This window comes from Dromaius novaehollandiae, chromosome 6, assembly GCF_036370855.1.
Source record: "Dromaius novaehollandiae isolate bDroNov1 chromosome 6, bDroNov1.hap1, whole genome shotgun sequence".
In the NCBI taxonomy this organism is placed as follows: Eukaryota; Metazoa; Chordata; class Aves; order Casuariiformes; family Dromaiidae; genus Dromaius; species Dromaius novaehollandiae.
The window spans coordinates 10,918,188-10,935,236 of NC_088103.1; the positions used below are offsets into that span (position 1 = coordinate 10,918,188).

At 37.9% G+C, this 17,049-nt stretch overlaps 1 protein-coding gene across 1 annotated transcript in view; it reads right to left on the reverse strand.

Annotated features, from left to right (window-relative positions):
• MYPN (myopalladin) overlaps window positions 1–14,759 on the reverse strand; it is a 50,903-nt gene extending 36,144 nt beyond the window's left edge. The window contains exons 1-4 of the mRNA XM_064514457.1: window positions 14,755–14,759; window positions 13,084–14,031; window positions 3,509–3,684; window positions 1,878–1,929 (exon numbers count right to left, since the gene is read on the reverse strand). Coding sequence (XP_064370527.1) covers window positions 1,878–1,929; window positions 3,509–3,684; window positions 13,084–14,031; window positions 14,755–14,759 — 1,181 coding nt within the window. The remainder of the gene's footprint in view (window positions 1–1,877; window positions 1,930–3,508; window positions 3,685–13,083; window positions 14,032–14,754) is intronic.
• Between the last annotated feature and the right edge of the window lie 2,290 nt (window positions 14,760–17,049).

Consider the following 17,049-nt stretch of genomic DNA (forward strand, 5'->3'; position numbering starts at 1 on the left):
ATATTGCTCATAGATACTTCAGTTACGCTAAATGTAATAAAATGGCCTGGATTAACTCAACTGTGGTTTGAAAGCTGCTCTCACCAGCTCAGAGCAGCGTGGAAGGGCAGTGCCAGTTTCTCAGTTGTGCACACTGCTCCCTGAGGTGTATGAAGATACGAGCCTATAAGGTAATGGAAGTACTTTGGTCTGCTTGGATACAGAATCAATAATTTTCTGCTGAAAAAAGTAGAGAGAGAAGTTTTCTTACAAGCATCTGATGGAGTTGTGGTAGTGTACAGGTTGGCACCTGTTCACTTCTGTTAGGTTGTTTCTATATGGAAGCAAAACAGCTGGCCCTATTTATTTTTACTGCTAAGTGAAATAATGCAAACAATGAAGTCTTTTTACTCAGTTTCTTCAAGTATTGCATTGGCTGCTCTGGCATGTACCACAGGCCCCTCAGGAAAGCCAGCCTCCAAACCAGGGGAAGCCTTACTCAGGGTGAACATACAGTTGCTGAGATCACTGATTTCTCGTGTGAAATTGTGAACATTTTTAGCAGCTGTTCTCATATTAATTCCCTTCAATTACAGGTGTCCAGGTTCTTGTGATGACAGCTGGAAGCTAAGCAAAAATAAGAAGACTCTCTATTATACCCAAACCTTATCTTTTAAAATTCAATCATTTGAGGACATCCAGCTACAATGTCAGAGCAGCGTTCCTTTTTTCCTAAGAAATACAGAATGCAACACATTTCTTCAAAATTTAATGAGGTAAGCAACCTAGAGATGCCATCAAATGATCAGGATCATGATCAACACTACATTAGCATCTAATGACGTGAATGAGAAAGACAGTGTTATACCTGAGACATTTTGAAAAGTTAGAGCTAGAACTATGAAAAGCTTCGCAATTGATCCCAAAACCTGTGAGCCTTTCCTGCTCTGATGTTTTATATTAACCCCTAAATTTGTCTAAGTCAATAAACCAATCCAATCTGGAGTATTTTATGACTTTGAGGTAAAAAATAAAGCAAGACTGGATTTGCCTTATGTCAGCTTGAGGTCAGTCAAACACACTGTAGTATTTTGTCTTGTATTTTAAAAGAAAATGAAATATGTAGTGAATATAACCTGCCTTAATAAATAATGAAAAAGAAAACAGGGCATATAAGTCTATCTGATCAAAATTCTGTCTTTATGAAGCACTCATTGCTTTGGGGATTGAATTCATGTGTACAAAGGAGTTCAAAGTAAAACATCGATTATTTTGGTTTTCAACCAGCCTGTCTTTCCAGTTGATAGAAGGACTTCTGTTGATTCTGACAGCAATGGCGTATGCTCTAAATGCACAGGCAATGGATTCCACTTAGGAAAAATAAAAAATTTCCAAGGCTTTAGGTTAAATGCGTCTGGCAGTTTTTATTTCCTATATACTCATCAATTCAGTTAACTCCAGTTCACATATATTAATTTCCTTATGTTAAATCTAAGTAGTCCATGGATAGTAATCTTCTGCCATTGTCTTCATGATGTATCATATTTCTATGTGAGAAATTTTACTGCACTGCATTCTCAAGGCAGACACTTAATTCAGTATTTAAGTCAGATGTAGTCAAACAGCATCTGTTTTAGTAAATTAATTTTAGTAGCTTAATCTTTAAGTTAGCATATTTCTTCTTTTGTCTACGTTTAATATTAAAGTTTCAAATAATATTTGTTTGAGCGCACAAACATATGCCTATTTGTAAAACAACAGCAACAACAAACCCCAAACCAAAGTTTAACATGTTGGAAGCTGCAAAATATTAATGGAACCCAAAATTTCTGCACTTACTTGTTTTTTTTTTTTTTAACTATGAGAAATGTGGAAGACTTAGTGTATTTCAAACTTACTAATCCATTTCGTCTTTGATGGTTTCACCTTCAGAGTCGGAAGAGGAGACTCCTACAAAAAAAACAAAATACAAAAAGATCACTTAGCAGCGTGATTTTTGGAGAAATTCATCTAATAATCATGCAAACCTTTATTAAGTCTTCTACTAGAGCATTCTAAGGATATCTATGATAAAGCTATGCTAAAAGAAAGGGTGATGTTGCAGTGGAAATTAACCAAAACTGCATACTGTGTAAGATGCAGAACTGCTATTGACATAATGCAGATTCAGGACAGTATGCAACTGAAATGAGGAAAACATCATCCAAGAGTGAATTCCCACCTGAGTGCTCCTCAGCTTCTCTTTCAAATGACACTAGTATGAGTTAGTCTTTGATTGCTGCTCTAGGTCAAGTAAGAGCTTTTTTCTCAGATACCTGATTCTGCAATTAAAAAAAAAAAGTGTGGACTAGAGAGAGATCCGGAATCATATCTGTTATTCTAGTGCCTTGTAGCACAGTCTGGAGAAGAAGACATTAGCTGTGTTTGCTAGCAGCTGTCTTACTGAGGCATTTTACACTTCTGATTCAGCTTTCACTGCATCTGGAATGTGCATTTTCTCTGTGGTCCCTGCCAACGAGCATCTCCACCAGCCGTGGCTTCCATCCAGCCTCCACTCAGTTAGGTAAAAGCAGGCCTTGGCCCCAGTCTTGAGAACTAGTAAATCCCTGGCAAGCACAGAGATCACCCATTAATGTCAGGGGCAGTGCAAATGCTAAAAAAAGGATTTGTCCTTTCAGTGTCAGATTAGAGATGTGAAAGAAGAATAACAGCAAGGGAAAAGTACCCTTGCATTAAGTAGGGTAGGTACTTTAATTTATGACTGGTCCCACTGTTGTCAGTGATGGTACTCACAGTATGATATTTCTCTGCCTGGCAACTGAAGAAATACAGAAGGAGAAAAAAAGATTCTGTATGTGTATTTTAAATTTGCAGTCCTACTGGCACAATGATAGATGCAATTTAAAATCTTAGCAAAAAAGAAAAAAAATGACAGGCATATAACAAATATCTTAAGCCAGATGGGATATATTAAATAATGTAAGGGGAAAGAAGAGACTCTTCAGTTTGCTGATACATACTTTGTTTTGTTCTCAGCATCTACTGCACAAGTAAAAGATGAAATTGCTAGCATGGACTTGTATATTTTTGTTACAAGGGGGACAAGGATCAGGCTACTTTAACAATTTTCTCATTGAAAAAGGCAAAAGGCATCTATATTCAATTTCTATTAATGGCTGAAAGGAAAAAGGGATTAATAAGAATTAGATACAAAGATAAAGCTTCTTTTATTTCTCTAAAGTAACCACGGACAAAAAATACAGGGTGGCATCAGAATCTCAGTATTTTTAGACTTTCATCTTACAATGAGATATATATGATCTCTGGGAAGCAACACAATAAAAATACATGTAATGGAGAGTCATAATACTTGTTTGAAGAGTGTTTTATAGAGAAATAATAAATGTGTTAATAAGGACTGAAACTGTTAACTTCCTGCTGTGTATTCTGCACAGCTACTATACAAAATACATAGTTGTATCATAATCTTGTATTACCAATTTCATTCCACAACAATTGCTGACATTACCTTCTATGTAAATCTCTGCAGAAGTGGAGTCTGTTCCATAGATGTTTGAAGCAAAGCACGAGTAACGTCCTGTGTCTTCCTCAAAAGCTTCAACAATAACCAAGGAGTGTCGATCTCCTGTCTGGATAATTTGAATGTCTGGTGAGTTTTCAAGCTCCTTCCCTTCACAATACCACCTGTAATGCAAAAAATGTTGTTTATCTAGGCAAACAACTTGACAGATAGAATGACAATGTCAGAAGTCTTTCTCACAATAAAACAGGTGGGTTTTTGCCTGAAGGTTTAGATAGGGTAACAGGGGCAAATTCATAGGTATAAACTATTTATGGTTTTCAGAATATGTAGTTGCAGTAAATAACAGAATTCCTTTTTTTGCCATATTTAAAACATATTAACAAACCAGTTTACATAAGTAACTCTAGCAAATACTCTTCTAGATATACAGATTTCATTGGGAAAGTAGAAGAAAAGAGAGCTCTGAATTTGAAATACTATCAATCCAACTCTGAATTCCTCTTGAGATACATTCGGATCTGTATTGTGGCTTAGATCAAAGCAAAAATAACTGAATAAACAAATTTCCCTCAAACACAGGATTACAAAGTTCATGTTGATTTAAGATGTGACTGAAATTTACTGCAATATATCTATATTTTTAGACAAGTGGCAGAATTTGAGTAGCCAAATGGATGTGCATTCACCTTTACCCTATCTCGTCTCATTAATATAGATGTATATAAAACTCCCACAAACAATCTTTGTATTTTCTGTTTATTGTTGCTTTCTTAACTAGATATGGTTGGTTATACATTCTGTGCATATGTGGATATGAGTTGTCATACTGCTAGAAAATTTTTCATTCAATTGATTTTTAAAAATTTATTTAATTATTTCACCAACTATAAATGATAACTTGGTAAAAGTGCTTCCTGGCCTTTTGATATAAAGAAATGCTATAAAAGCAATGAGAAACATATTTACTATCATATTTTGCAGCAAATTATATTAGTTGTGGAAAAGCTGAGGATAGGTATTTCAATAATAAACTGTATTAATGAGTATTTCCTAGCTCGTACTCTAAGGTACTTTGATACATTTCCATCTCAGATCATTAAGAAAGGCATTAATAAATACATTTATTAAACCATTCAATTGCATTTGCCTCTTGGAGGCACAACTTTTTAGAGCAGTTTGTGATAGAATTTGGCCATGAAGAAATCCCCAACGGAATGTCTTGGCAAAAAAGTATGAGGCAGTCTGTACCATGGAGAACTCGAATCTAGGAGAAGCATAATGTAGAACTGAAAAGTGAGCCTCAAAGGGCCTGTGAGGTATGAGGGAGTACAGAGCTGGAACTTAAATGCTGATTACATAGCTAAGCAGTAAACCATGTACTATTTGTGCACCGTCAATCCTAGCTGTCCAGTGTGGCTTTCTTAAAGTAGACAGGGTATTCCCCAGTCTACTTGGAGGTGCATATTAGTGTAATCTGTAGATGTACAGTCAACTGACTTGGATGTACAGCCTGGAAACTGTACGGGTCAGTCTTCTGCAGGGGAGTTCCTGCACGGTAGAATGAGCCACACTGCTTAACACAAGATTCCCTTTCCGAAAGACAGTACTTTATAGCTAGAGAGCTGGAACTTAAAGTCTTGCTTTGTGTCTATATCTGTTTGCTTATCCTCTTTTAAAGTTGACAGCCTCTGTTGTAAGAAGGATTGAAAATTGGTCTTAGAAAACAACCTTTATGGAAATAACACTTTCAATTGCAATGGGCAGTCATGTTGTAAATATTATCACATTAAAAAGAATGAGAATAGGGTGTCAAACGCCCCAGCTCTCTTCCCTGACATTTCACAGCTGAGGTACAGATTTGCTTCTGTAAAATACACTCACATCCCTCTTGCAGTTTTATCAATGAGAAATTGGCACTGCTTCATACGGACAACTTCAACCAAAGTTAGCTGGTTCTCTTCCATTTGAACATTCAAGCTGTGATAGACAAGCTCTAGGAGATCTGGCAACTGTGCTTTAAAATGTTACCAGCCTGAGGTTGATTTCTTTGCTGGAGATTACTTGCTCTGAAGCAAGGGTGGCAGAGTCAGGTGCATTCCCAGACCCAGGTGCCTCGGTTCGACTCTAATGAAAATGAGTTTGCACTAAGACACTAGGGGCATGGATCTAGGATAACTGAACCTCTATATCACTTTTGCTGAGTATTAATAACCTCCAAAAGAAGGGGCTGTGCAGCCAGGAGGCTACAGCTGCATCTTAAATTGCCACAACAGTTTGTTTGAAGTGAATGTGAGCCAGAGCCATAAGGGAATGTTCCTCTGTCCCTCTGCATTTTGATTTAGCTCATTTGATAGGTTTTCCACCACTCTGGTGGACAAACTGAGACGCTCTGAGGTACTTTCTGTCAGCGAGCATCTGCCTAGGACAGCACTTCACTCCAGGATAGCTTTCAGCAGCCTTTCATGCTACCTCTGAAGCCTCAAAGAACTTTGTTTAAGACATTTCATAATACAGCGTAAACAGCTCTCTGGATGTTAACCAAATGCAGGCAATGTGCAGCACCTTTGGAAATTTAAGAGACAGACCACAGTCGAAGGATCTTCAGTTCCTCTAATTACAAACCCCTTCAAACAGAAAGAGCAGCTACAGTTATTGTAGATTTGACTGTAATGACTTGCCTAAGTCAGTTATTTTCCCCACTAATAATTAGATATAGCCTTATTTGGATGGCCTATACTCCCCAGAAGTTCATATTACATTTGCTGTTCTGTTCACTGCTGTCCCTGTAGACTTGTAGATGCTGACACCACACCTAGTAGTGGAGATGAAGGACAGGGCACTTGGTATTCCAAACACAAACATGCTTGGGATGAAGGAACAGCTCTACCAGCTGGGGGTAAATAAAGGAAAATTTTGGCAGTCCCAAGGGAGAAGTACAGTAACATGCACTACCGGGTTGATTGAACAGGTGCTTTGCAATTGATCAGTGCCATTTTTAGGTTTCAGACACAGAAATTATATAGGATTCCAAAGGGCAAATTTTTTGATTTTATACATAGTATGGTTTATTCTTTTGTTGTTTTCAAGAGTTGCAAGTGGTGATAATTGACTATGGTCACATTTTCAGGAGAGAAGACCTAGGGTTCATGCACAGTTGTGTGACTACAGTCACAAATTGGGTATTTGAATGTGCAAATGGCTATTTGGATGTGTAATTCATGTGGGCAATTGTGTAACTTGGGAGCTGAGTCATGGCACTTACTCATGTCTTTTTATATACCTGCCTCATGCCTCTTCCTTATAACGGAGTCTTGTTTTATCATGTTAGCTTTAGCACTTATGAAAAACTACTAAAGAGAGAAATATCCGTGTTCTAGAATTTGATCTCATTTTCAGCAGCATCTTTTCAGAACTTTAAAATAACTTAAGCAGTACAGTAATATTATATTTCTGCGCCCTCTCAAATGTGATTCCTCACTCAAGTGACACAAAGCAAAACACATGACAAAAAATGCTGTGATATCATCACCAGTAAGATATAAGAACTCTTTGTGTTCCTACTGATCAGCATTTCCAATCGACCTGTTGTATTTGCATAGATAAGTCTGTATTGTATGCCTTTGTGAGGCAAAACCTAATTTCCTATAAGCAAAATTAAAACCAGGTTTTGCCTCTTTGGAAGCTATTTCTGCCAGTTATTTTAGTAATACGTGAGTAGTATATTCCTTTAATAGACTCAAACAGATGATGAGGCAGGATTGAGTTACTTCTTTTCTTTGCAGTTATTTTTTCCTTTGACCAGTCCAAAATTTGCAACGTAAGTGATTTAAAACTTCAGGAGTAAACTGTTTCAAACCAGGGTTTAGTTTTCCTATGCAATGTGCTCTTTAGTCATTAATTTCATGTTACTTAATGTTAAATTATTTTGAGATAAAGCCAAGAAAAAGAGTGTGGTAAAGATACACTATCTTTTTGCACTGCTTATAAGTGAAAAATAATTATTTCTGTCTTGTGAGCTTTAGGGAAATCTTTGGTATGGCCACTTATTAACATTTTATTTTATTCTTACCATCGAAACATTGTACGTGGTAGCAATGAAATGTCATTTACAAGAGCAGTTCTGACATTGAGATACGTGACATGACTAAAGTAGCAATACTCTCCGTCACTGACATTTCATTCCTGCCATGAATTCATCATACAAGGCAGGTTCACATTAAGCACAGGCAGTGTCATCCACTGTGCCAAATTCATCCTAGGTATAAATCCATTGACTTGATTGGAGTTACATGTAACAGAAGTTTGGCTCTCTAGCCGTGGAGTTCTAAAACAGATAAATGCTTTCATTTGGCAGAAGGAGAACAAAATTCGTAGTCAATCTTATGTGATTTTAGTGTCTCTAAAATCTGTAATTAATTGCAGATCTGTTTTCCTTAACCAAAGCAGTGCTAAAATGCACCTTTTAAGCTATCTATGCCTATGTTAAAGAATGCTTTCATGGAAACCGTATGACATACAGCCTGTTTTTAGAACATCAAATCCTCATGACACTTCCAGGATGGCTGTGTATGCCAAACCATGCAACGTGATTCATAAGTAAAATTAACCTAGGAGTGATGAGCCAAACAGTTTGGAGAAATGTAGGCACCTCTGAACTTGAAGGAATAAGGAGTGCTTAGTCACATAGAAACAGAGCTGTAGAAGGAAGCTTGGGAAGGAGGTCATAAAAACCTTGAATTTTTTGCAAATATGCCATACACTTCTCTTAAATGCTTATTTCTAACCTGCACTATAGTCAGAGTAAATTAATCAATCAGTAATTGTAGAAATGTTCTTTAATTGTGAGCTAATGTTTGAACTCACTACAAGCCCATGAACTATAGGATCAATCTCTATTCCTCTTTTTTTTTTTTTTTGGTCACTGCATTTATTCATTATGACACTGCATGATGATACTTAAAAAAAGGAGTTAGATTTCATTGAAACTTCTCTTTAGATCGATAGGCTTAACCAGCTTTCTCTAATGGTGTGCTTAGTTACGTTCATCTAAAGTATGTGGGCTTATTTTCACTGATACTAGCCAGTTTTACATTAAGGCTGAGTTATCTTCAGAAAGATTTGGACAGGTCTATATTGAGCCAAGCAGGTTTTTAGCACTTCATATACTGATACTTTCAATCAGTTCACACCTTGTTCTCTTGCTCCTCCATCCAGTTTTCTGTCCCTGACTGATCCCTCCTATATACCAGACAGTTACCCTCCAAGCCTGTAAATTATACTGCTTTTACCACTGCCAATGATATTTTGACCCTGATCCATCATGTATGTCATTTACACCATTTTTTACATCATCGGTTGTTTTGTACTCCCTCATTTTCAAATACAGTATTTTCCATGGTATTTCCATTGTATTTTCCAGTCCTTTCCATTCCTGTGATACATCAGTTTGTTTCTAAACCTCTTATCTCTCTTATAATCCAAACTATCTCAGTATAACCATCTGATTGCTCCTAGGGGTGACTGAGAAACTACATTACAGAGCCTGTTGAATCTTGTTCTTGTTTCACAATGTTCTGGGTTCCCACAGTACCACTCCTACATTATAAGCATATATATATATTGTAAGCATTATAAGCACCTTATGATTTATTTCTGTGATTAGGAAGTCCAATGTAAGGGACAGAGGACACAGACATATTCAAGCATGAATTGGCACATGAGTATCCAAGGGAAACTTGTTTACTGAACGGGGCCTTCAGCTAGGTTGAGGAAAGAAGAAATCATGCCTTAGAGCAGCCAGCATTAAGCTTTCTTTCATCAGTTGCTGCCTTGTCAATTATTCCTTTCTTGGGACTACTGATTTTTGTATCTATCTTGTTTGTCTGTTAAATACCTCTCTCCCTTCCTTGCATAGATCCGTAGATTTTGAATTAGCTGTAAACCTCAGAAAGCTGTTACCCTCAAAGTGAGGTTCTAAGCTGAGCGTTGGAGACAACTCAGCAGCTACAGCCAGCAGGATGCCTTCTTCACTACTCTGGAAGCTCTGAGCAGCAGGTCAAAGACAAGCACTATTTTTAGTGAATGGTGCATTCTCCCAGTCCCCGTGGTTTGTGGAACACGTACCCCAAAGTATGTTATTTTCTGGTTTCCTTTTGCTGTGACAGTGACTAAAAAGGCCATGATCACTGGCAGCATATGAAAATTTATCACTTAGGCAAGTGGATTTCTTTACACCCTTTCATAGAGTTACTCCTACACATTGGAGCTGAAAGAATCTTGAATGAACAGGAAAGAAATTTTGTTAACAAACAATTATGATCAGGAAACTCTTTTCAAGCAGCTAATCTTCCCAGCTTTCTCCTTAATACAGCATGTATGTGTACACATACACACACACACATACACACACAGGGTGGGAGAGTTCAAACTAACCCCCTTGTGACTTATCTTTTATTTGTTAGTTTAAATTGTGAAACTGAAACCTGAGCCTGATGTTTCCCTTTTGCTTGGCTGCTTGGGGCTGGTTTTCCCAATGGGACTTCTTTGTCCCTGCCCCTGCCTCCCTTGTCTAGGGGCAGGAGACCTGAGTGAATGATTTCAGGGTAAATTAGCCTCTCCCTTCCTTCCTGCACTGAAACCCTCATGCCCTGACAGGCTGCAAAGAATGCAAAGTACCTTCCCTTCTGTTGCTTAATTCAGAGCACGCTTGAGCAGTTAATGCAACTGGCAGGAGCCTCATATTCTCTGGTAACGTGTTTGTGTGCCCATGCCCTTAGAAAGGTATCGAGTCTGTTTTGGACTTCTGGGTTAGCTCTTTGAAGACCCTGGTCTGGCTACAAGCAGGAGTCAGCAGACCAAGCGAGCATTTCTGTTTGGTGCTGTACAGTGCCTGACTGCAGTGCATCATCAGTGGAAAAGACTGGCTGATACCTGGTTTATGAAAGTGTAACAACTCCCATATAGACTGTCATGTACATGAGTAGCTTAATTTATTATTTAAAATAAACAGAATCAAATGTTGAGATAGAAATTTCAATGGAAAAGCTTCCGTTTTGTTGGGACAAAAATTAACCTAGCTTACAAAAATCCCATCATGCAATTCCATGGAATCAAGCAGTCCCTGAGCTGGGTGCACAGGCGTCCTGGCCATCCATGGATATGCCATGGGATGACTCATTGTTCTGCGTTTTCTGATTTGCCTTTGTGAGGCTTCAGTGACTTTATAGTTTCAGCTTCTAATTCAGATACTTGTTAAATGCCTAAACTTAGATGGCGTGAATACCCCATCAGTTTTATGTGGTGTCAAAGGCATAGGTATGGTGCACTTTTAAGAAGACAGTGCTGTGGCCTTCTGGAGAAATGTATATATTTAACACTGTGTGCCAGAGCATATGTGTATAAGCAAGCAAGTCAGTGTTCCTTTCTGAATACAGAGAAAGAGGGATTGAGTTTGCGTACAGAGGTATACACATAAGAGAAAATTATTTCAGTTGTTTGCTTTCTATTATAAGTAGTGAACAATGAGAGAAGAAAAAGTTATTTCCCATGTCTAGGTTAGGGATCCTGTTCACATTTTTAATATCAAAAAGTATTATCAAGGCCAGTGGCTGGAGAAATCAGTCTCAAAATCTTTAGAAGCAAGAGATGTCTTCAGAGAAGGATGCTAATATCTAGGGTATGGTAATACTCCCTGTCTGCTCAGCTTTTCTGTCAAAAAGCAAATTTCTGGCACTGTTTTCTTCTGCGATCAGACTTCTCTAAGGCCTTTAGTTTAAGGGCTGAACTCAATACAACATTTGTAGCAGTGAGTTTGGACACAAAGCTTAGAAGAAAGCATATACTTCCCGAACAAGATATTTCCCTCCAGCTTCAGCACAAATACCTATTTTATAAACAAACTATTTAGTCTTTTAGAAATTTACGTTTCTGTCATGGACAAAATACCCAATGTGGCACCATAGGTCAAGGTCTTGTTAGAGACTGAGAACCTGTGGGTTACTACTGAGGGCACTAGTGGGACAAAATGGTCTGGCAGTCACAGTACAGAAGAGGAAACTATAAGCTGGGAAACTTCTTGTCGTCTCCATAACTGAAGACAGGCCAAAACAAGAGGATTTATTTGTAGATCCTTGTTCCTATATCTTTAATAATGTGTTGTAAAAGCTTCTTCCTTCTGAAAATATAGCAGCTGGTGTGTCACAAATTGTGTCCGAAATCCAAGGGAGTGGAAGACAAAGATTCTTTACCACACAAATCTTTGGAGCGTCCATCTTTGGACGTTGAGATAGTTATCACTTGATGATGGTGCCTGTTAATTTGGTGAGAAAGATGATAAAGGTGTTGACTGCGGTAGAAGTGGTAGTAGTGCTGTACCCATCTTTGTCTAAGTATATAAGGAAGTCAAGGACTGTAACGAGATTTCGTTAGATGAGCTGACAACTGGAAAACGTGGACCATCTGTGAAGCTCAGAGTCCCTTAATCAGATGCCGAAGATGCAAACATTTCTTTTCAATATTTAGAAAAGCAACAGAGATTTCTAAAATGCCGAGAAAAGGTCTGGCAGCCATCTAGACTAAAGGTATTTATGATACTGCAGATGTTAGACAGGATGCAAATACGTATAGTACTTTTCTAGAAGATGGATAGACTTTTCCTTTCTTTTGGATTGGTGCAGTTCCAGCAAAGGGAATAGAATTCCACCATTGTAAATGAGAGGTAAATTTGGCCCTATGAGCTCTGCATGAACAAATTTAGAATTAGAAATACTGATGAGATCTAGGAATTTTCAGGATGAATGCGAAAGTTATAATAATCTGTTTCTTATTCCATTGATGTCATTGATGAATAAAGTGTAGCTCTTTCACATCTCCTTTCATCTCCAGTGATCTGTGCAAATATTGCCTATTTGACCTTCAAAATCCTCATAGATATGGGTGAAAACTGTAGCATCGGATTTAGCAGGCTAGTCACACAACATGAATAAGTGTCAGTTAATCAGGGTGTTTTATACATGGTAAAACGGAAGTGATTTTTTTAAGGTCATACAGGAATTGTTGTCAGAATCTGAACTGGAATTGAGCTGCTCCTAGCTATTTGTGTAATAACTGAAATGAACTCCTTTCTTTTTTATTCATTTATGGAGGTCTTTTGCTTTTAGGACCTACATTCACTCATCTCAAATGCCTTCAAACATCAGCCTGAAATCTCATGGCATCAGTGTTTTTAGCTGGTTTACACAATCACTCGCTCTTTTTATTTCCATAAAGATAACTAGCATTTCTCATTCAGGTGGTTCCTTTAGTTATGGAAGTACAGCTTTTTAAAAACTTCTCTAAAATTCAAAGAAGACAATCTGCCCCAGAATGTGTTGTCTTAAAATACAGGCAATCTTTTGTATGATTTAAAGAAAGTAGTTGTTTTTCTTAATCAATTTTGATAACCAAGATCAAAGGACTTCTGCTACAAATTACTGGAACATGTACATCAAAACGTCTGAGAAGGGTAAGGCATACACCTAATGGTACAGAAATACAAAATGGCAAATGCAGAATACGTTTACCTGACTTCTGGTGCTGGGATTCCTACCACAATGCAGTCCAATTGCACTTTGGTTCCTTCAGGAACTTCCCTGCTCTTCAGTTTTTGAGTAAAGCGTGGTGGTTGTCCGATGGGCTCATCAGAATATACAGATGCAGATTCTGACTCTGTTTTTAACTCTGCACCTGCTAATTGATTGATAGATTCCAAGTTTGCCATCTGTTGATCATCTATTTTTTCAAATGTTTTCTCTGGTTTATTTTCCAAGTCTTGAGATATTGGAATGGAAAGTCTTTCTCTGTTTTCTGATGCACTAGAGAAGCTGGAGCTACCTCTTTGAGCAGGCTTGTTCTTAGAATCAGTTTTGCTCCTGTAGTTTTTGCATGTTCGGGGTCTTATTCTTTCTGAGTTGTGAGCTTTGAAAAGTGACGAGAGCTCTTCAATAAAATCGGCTGCCTTGTTTAGGAATTGCTTTTTCGATTCCGATTCAGAAGGAAGCTGTTGTTTCTTCAGATCTTGAGAGCTCGCTTTGGAGCCCTTTGTATCTCTGACATGGTCCTGAGAAAAGTTGGAGTGCAGGCCATTGTCTGACGTTTTCAAAGCTGTAGACTGGGCCATTTGTTTGTTTGAAACTGTTTTTCCTGTGTTTTTCAGCAAATCAGAGGGATGATGTGAATGTGTCTGAAGCTCATCCCGTTTAGTTTCAAGTGGATTCTGATCAATAGCTTGTCTTGCAAGGTTTACACTTTGATCCAACTCTTCTTGGCTCAAAAAGGCAGAGAGATCTGGAAGGTCTTCTTGGGCAGCTACCTCATCTGAATCACCAGAAGTGTTGCCATAATGGAAATTATGTGAAGCTGGTTCTGATCTACTTCTTTCTCTGTTCCCTTGGTGTTTAGTTTCAGCTAAATAACTTTCTCTCAGAAGCTGAGATATTGAAGTAGAGGATTCTAAACTGTCGTCTTGCATGCTGTTAACAAAAAGGACAAATAGGAGCACACCTTATCAATAGCAAATTTGTTGACTGCACAGAATCACAGGCTTCTGAAAAGCAGAACACAACATTTTCAAAGTGCACCTGTGTGCTATTAACTTGTAAGGATGGCCTTGTTTTACAAAAAGCCTGCTTCTGTACACACTCAGCACCAGATACTATTGCCTTTACTCAGTAAAATCCATTTTTTATTACGTTTTACTGTGGGTAGCCTGTATGGCTAAAGCAACTCTAAGTGTAATAATCTGAGCTTTGTTCCAGGTAAAACATCAACAACAGAGGTATTAACTGACTTTCAATGTCAAAATCTTTGTAATTGCTGATGTGTGAGCTAAGAATCAATCTCATTAGATAGATTAAATGCCGGGTATTTCAAGGACTGAAAGTTGCGGGGGAACGACACTACTTTTAAATTAAATAGATTTAGCTTGAAAGACACTGAGATAATAAGTAAATGAACTCAAAATGCTTTTGAGGAATGAGAGGAGGAAGGGAAAGGGGACAGAAACTGTCATTCTACAATGACAATTCTTCTCTTAAAGATATTGCATTATAGGAAACAATAGTGGTGTTCGATGTACTATACCTTCTTAAATTAAGCATTATTTCTAATGAATTATCTATTTACAGTAAGTAAAGTAGAGAATCATGTCATTATTCAATATGAACATACTTGTGCTTTCAAAATCATTATCTTACGTCATGCTGGTTCTGAAAAAGGTACTACAGATAAGAAGACAGTATTGGAAAGCCCAATTTTAACCTGACTGCCTGATAAGTGAAGCTAATTCTTCCCGTTTGATACTTAAGTCAGTACATCTGCATGTTATTCTCCCTTTTATCTGCACAAGAGCCAATATGAATGTAGAGGGTTCAGACATCCTATTAACACAATCATCTTAAGGTGGCTTAAGTATGAAGACAAATACTATTCACAACCTTTCAGAGAGATATTGAAACACGTAAATGCATGACTATTAACTGAATCTGTCTCTCAGAAGATGCAGTGCACAGTATCTTTTCCTACTTCATTTGTGGCTCTCATAGATGAGCTGTGGCGAATCTTGCTGTGATGGTTTCAAATATTACTACACTGAGGTTTTTGATTTGTCCAATTGCAGAAAGTACTGTTTCTGCAGTGGCATCAAGAGAAGGGAGCATGCATGCTCTTGCCTCAGCTATTTCCATTCACAGCTTTATGTACTAGCATAAGCTGCCAGAGAAAGAGAAGGAGAGTAAAAAGGGCATCTCTGATATGAAAGGCATTCTGCTTTGCTGGAGGCACAGGTACCCCTAGAGAAAGGCTGGTAAAAAGCAACTGAGGTGGTAATATCTTGTATTGCTGCAGTGTTTGCTCCATAAATATGAGTGACAGCTCCTCTTCCTTATTTTCAAAAATGCAAGCTTCCTTTTGACCTTTTTACATTCTTCTTTGCTGAATGAATATAAAGCTATTATATTCTGATGTGTATTTTGAGACCTAAATCGCTCTATCTGATGCAGATCCTTCTATCTGATATTTTATTTTAGTAATATGGAACAAGCAAAATCAGTAAAGACAACAAAGGCATCAATCCAAAATTTTGATAAGGTTGTGCCTATAGGAAAAATAACAAATAAAATAGCATATAAATTGTATGCTTCTAAACACCCTATCTACTTCCCAGTTCAGATTCCAGTGCTTAAGCACCCCTTGCATGACTCCTGAAGCTAAGCCAGGGTTCTGCAATACTAATCAAACACTTGATGTTAAATTATCTGGCACAGTGTTTCAATGAAGCTGTGGCACATAAGAGAACACTAGTTTGGGAAGCCCACATGAGATACTATTGTAAGCTGTTTTCATGACCGGATAGAAAATGTAATGTAATCTCTTAAGAGAACAAAGAGGTCTCCCTGAGGCATGAAGTTCCTGCTCTGTAGATACTGCTTTTGCTTGCTCAGCTTTTACTTCTTAAACAGCTGTGCAACCTCACTGAAGCTGAATGTGTTTAAGGGGTTACGTTACCTTGTTTATGTGCTGATAGCGTACTCAGTGCTGTAAAGGTCACAGCTAAATCTACAGTTTCAACTCTGAAGATCTTATATACATTCTAACATTAGGAGTTTACAGCCTGAAAGACAAACCTTGCACGTGAATGAACTGCAGCCCTAGAAGATGGCTATAACATAGGGCCAAGTTGGCTTTAGACTGGGACCCTATGGAGGCTCTTTATATCCTACTTAAAAACTGAGGGGAAGAAGCAGAGCCATAGCTGACTCTTTTCTCTGCACCATGCAGCTGGCTTAGTCTGAAAAGAGAAAGCAGTGTATGCTTTTAATGGGAGGTCATAGGAGCTAGAGTCCCTCCCAGAATGTCTCTGGAAGGATGCAACTCCAGTACAACCTTGCCAATAAGTGGCTATGACTAAATGATACCATCTAGCTTTGTTTATCTTTGTGTAGTTTTAGATGCTGCAGAGGAAGGTCATTATATTTTACATGGTTGGAAAGGTATAACTATTGTACAATTTGTCTTGCTAGGTTTCTTGATCACTCTTTCTGAAACATTTCAAAATTGCACATCTTCATTTCATCTCAACATCTATAAATGTCACCAGAGCTGAAGAAAGAGGATGCAGATCTTTAGAGAGCGCTAGACAGTCTAAAGAGGAAATGTGAGTAGAGAAATAATACTGTGTGATCAAAACCTGTTGCAGTCAAAAAAAGGTAAAGGACTACTACATTAGTTAAGAAGGTTTATGAAATCATCTGACTGTGGCTGTTGAAGGTTTCATTTCCCTCTCTGTTTGTAAGAACCTGACTGGATTTCTCATTTAAGAGCCAAGTCTGTTTCCACAGGGGTTAACCAAAATGCAGCTTTTCTGCAGACAACCATATTAAAACAACTGTTCAGCATGGGTATTTGGGACTTTGTTCTGGGTCTTGCATGTCTCCTATTCATCCTTTGAACAAAGCGTTGAAACACAAAAGAAATAATTTATGCTAATTCCC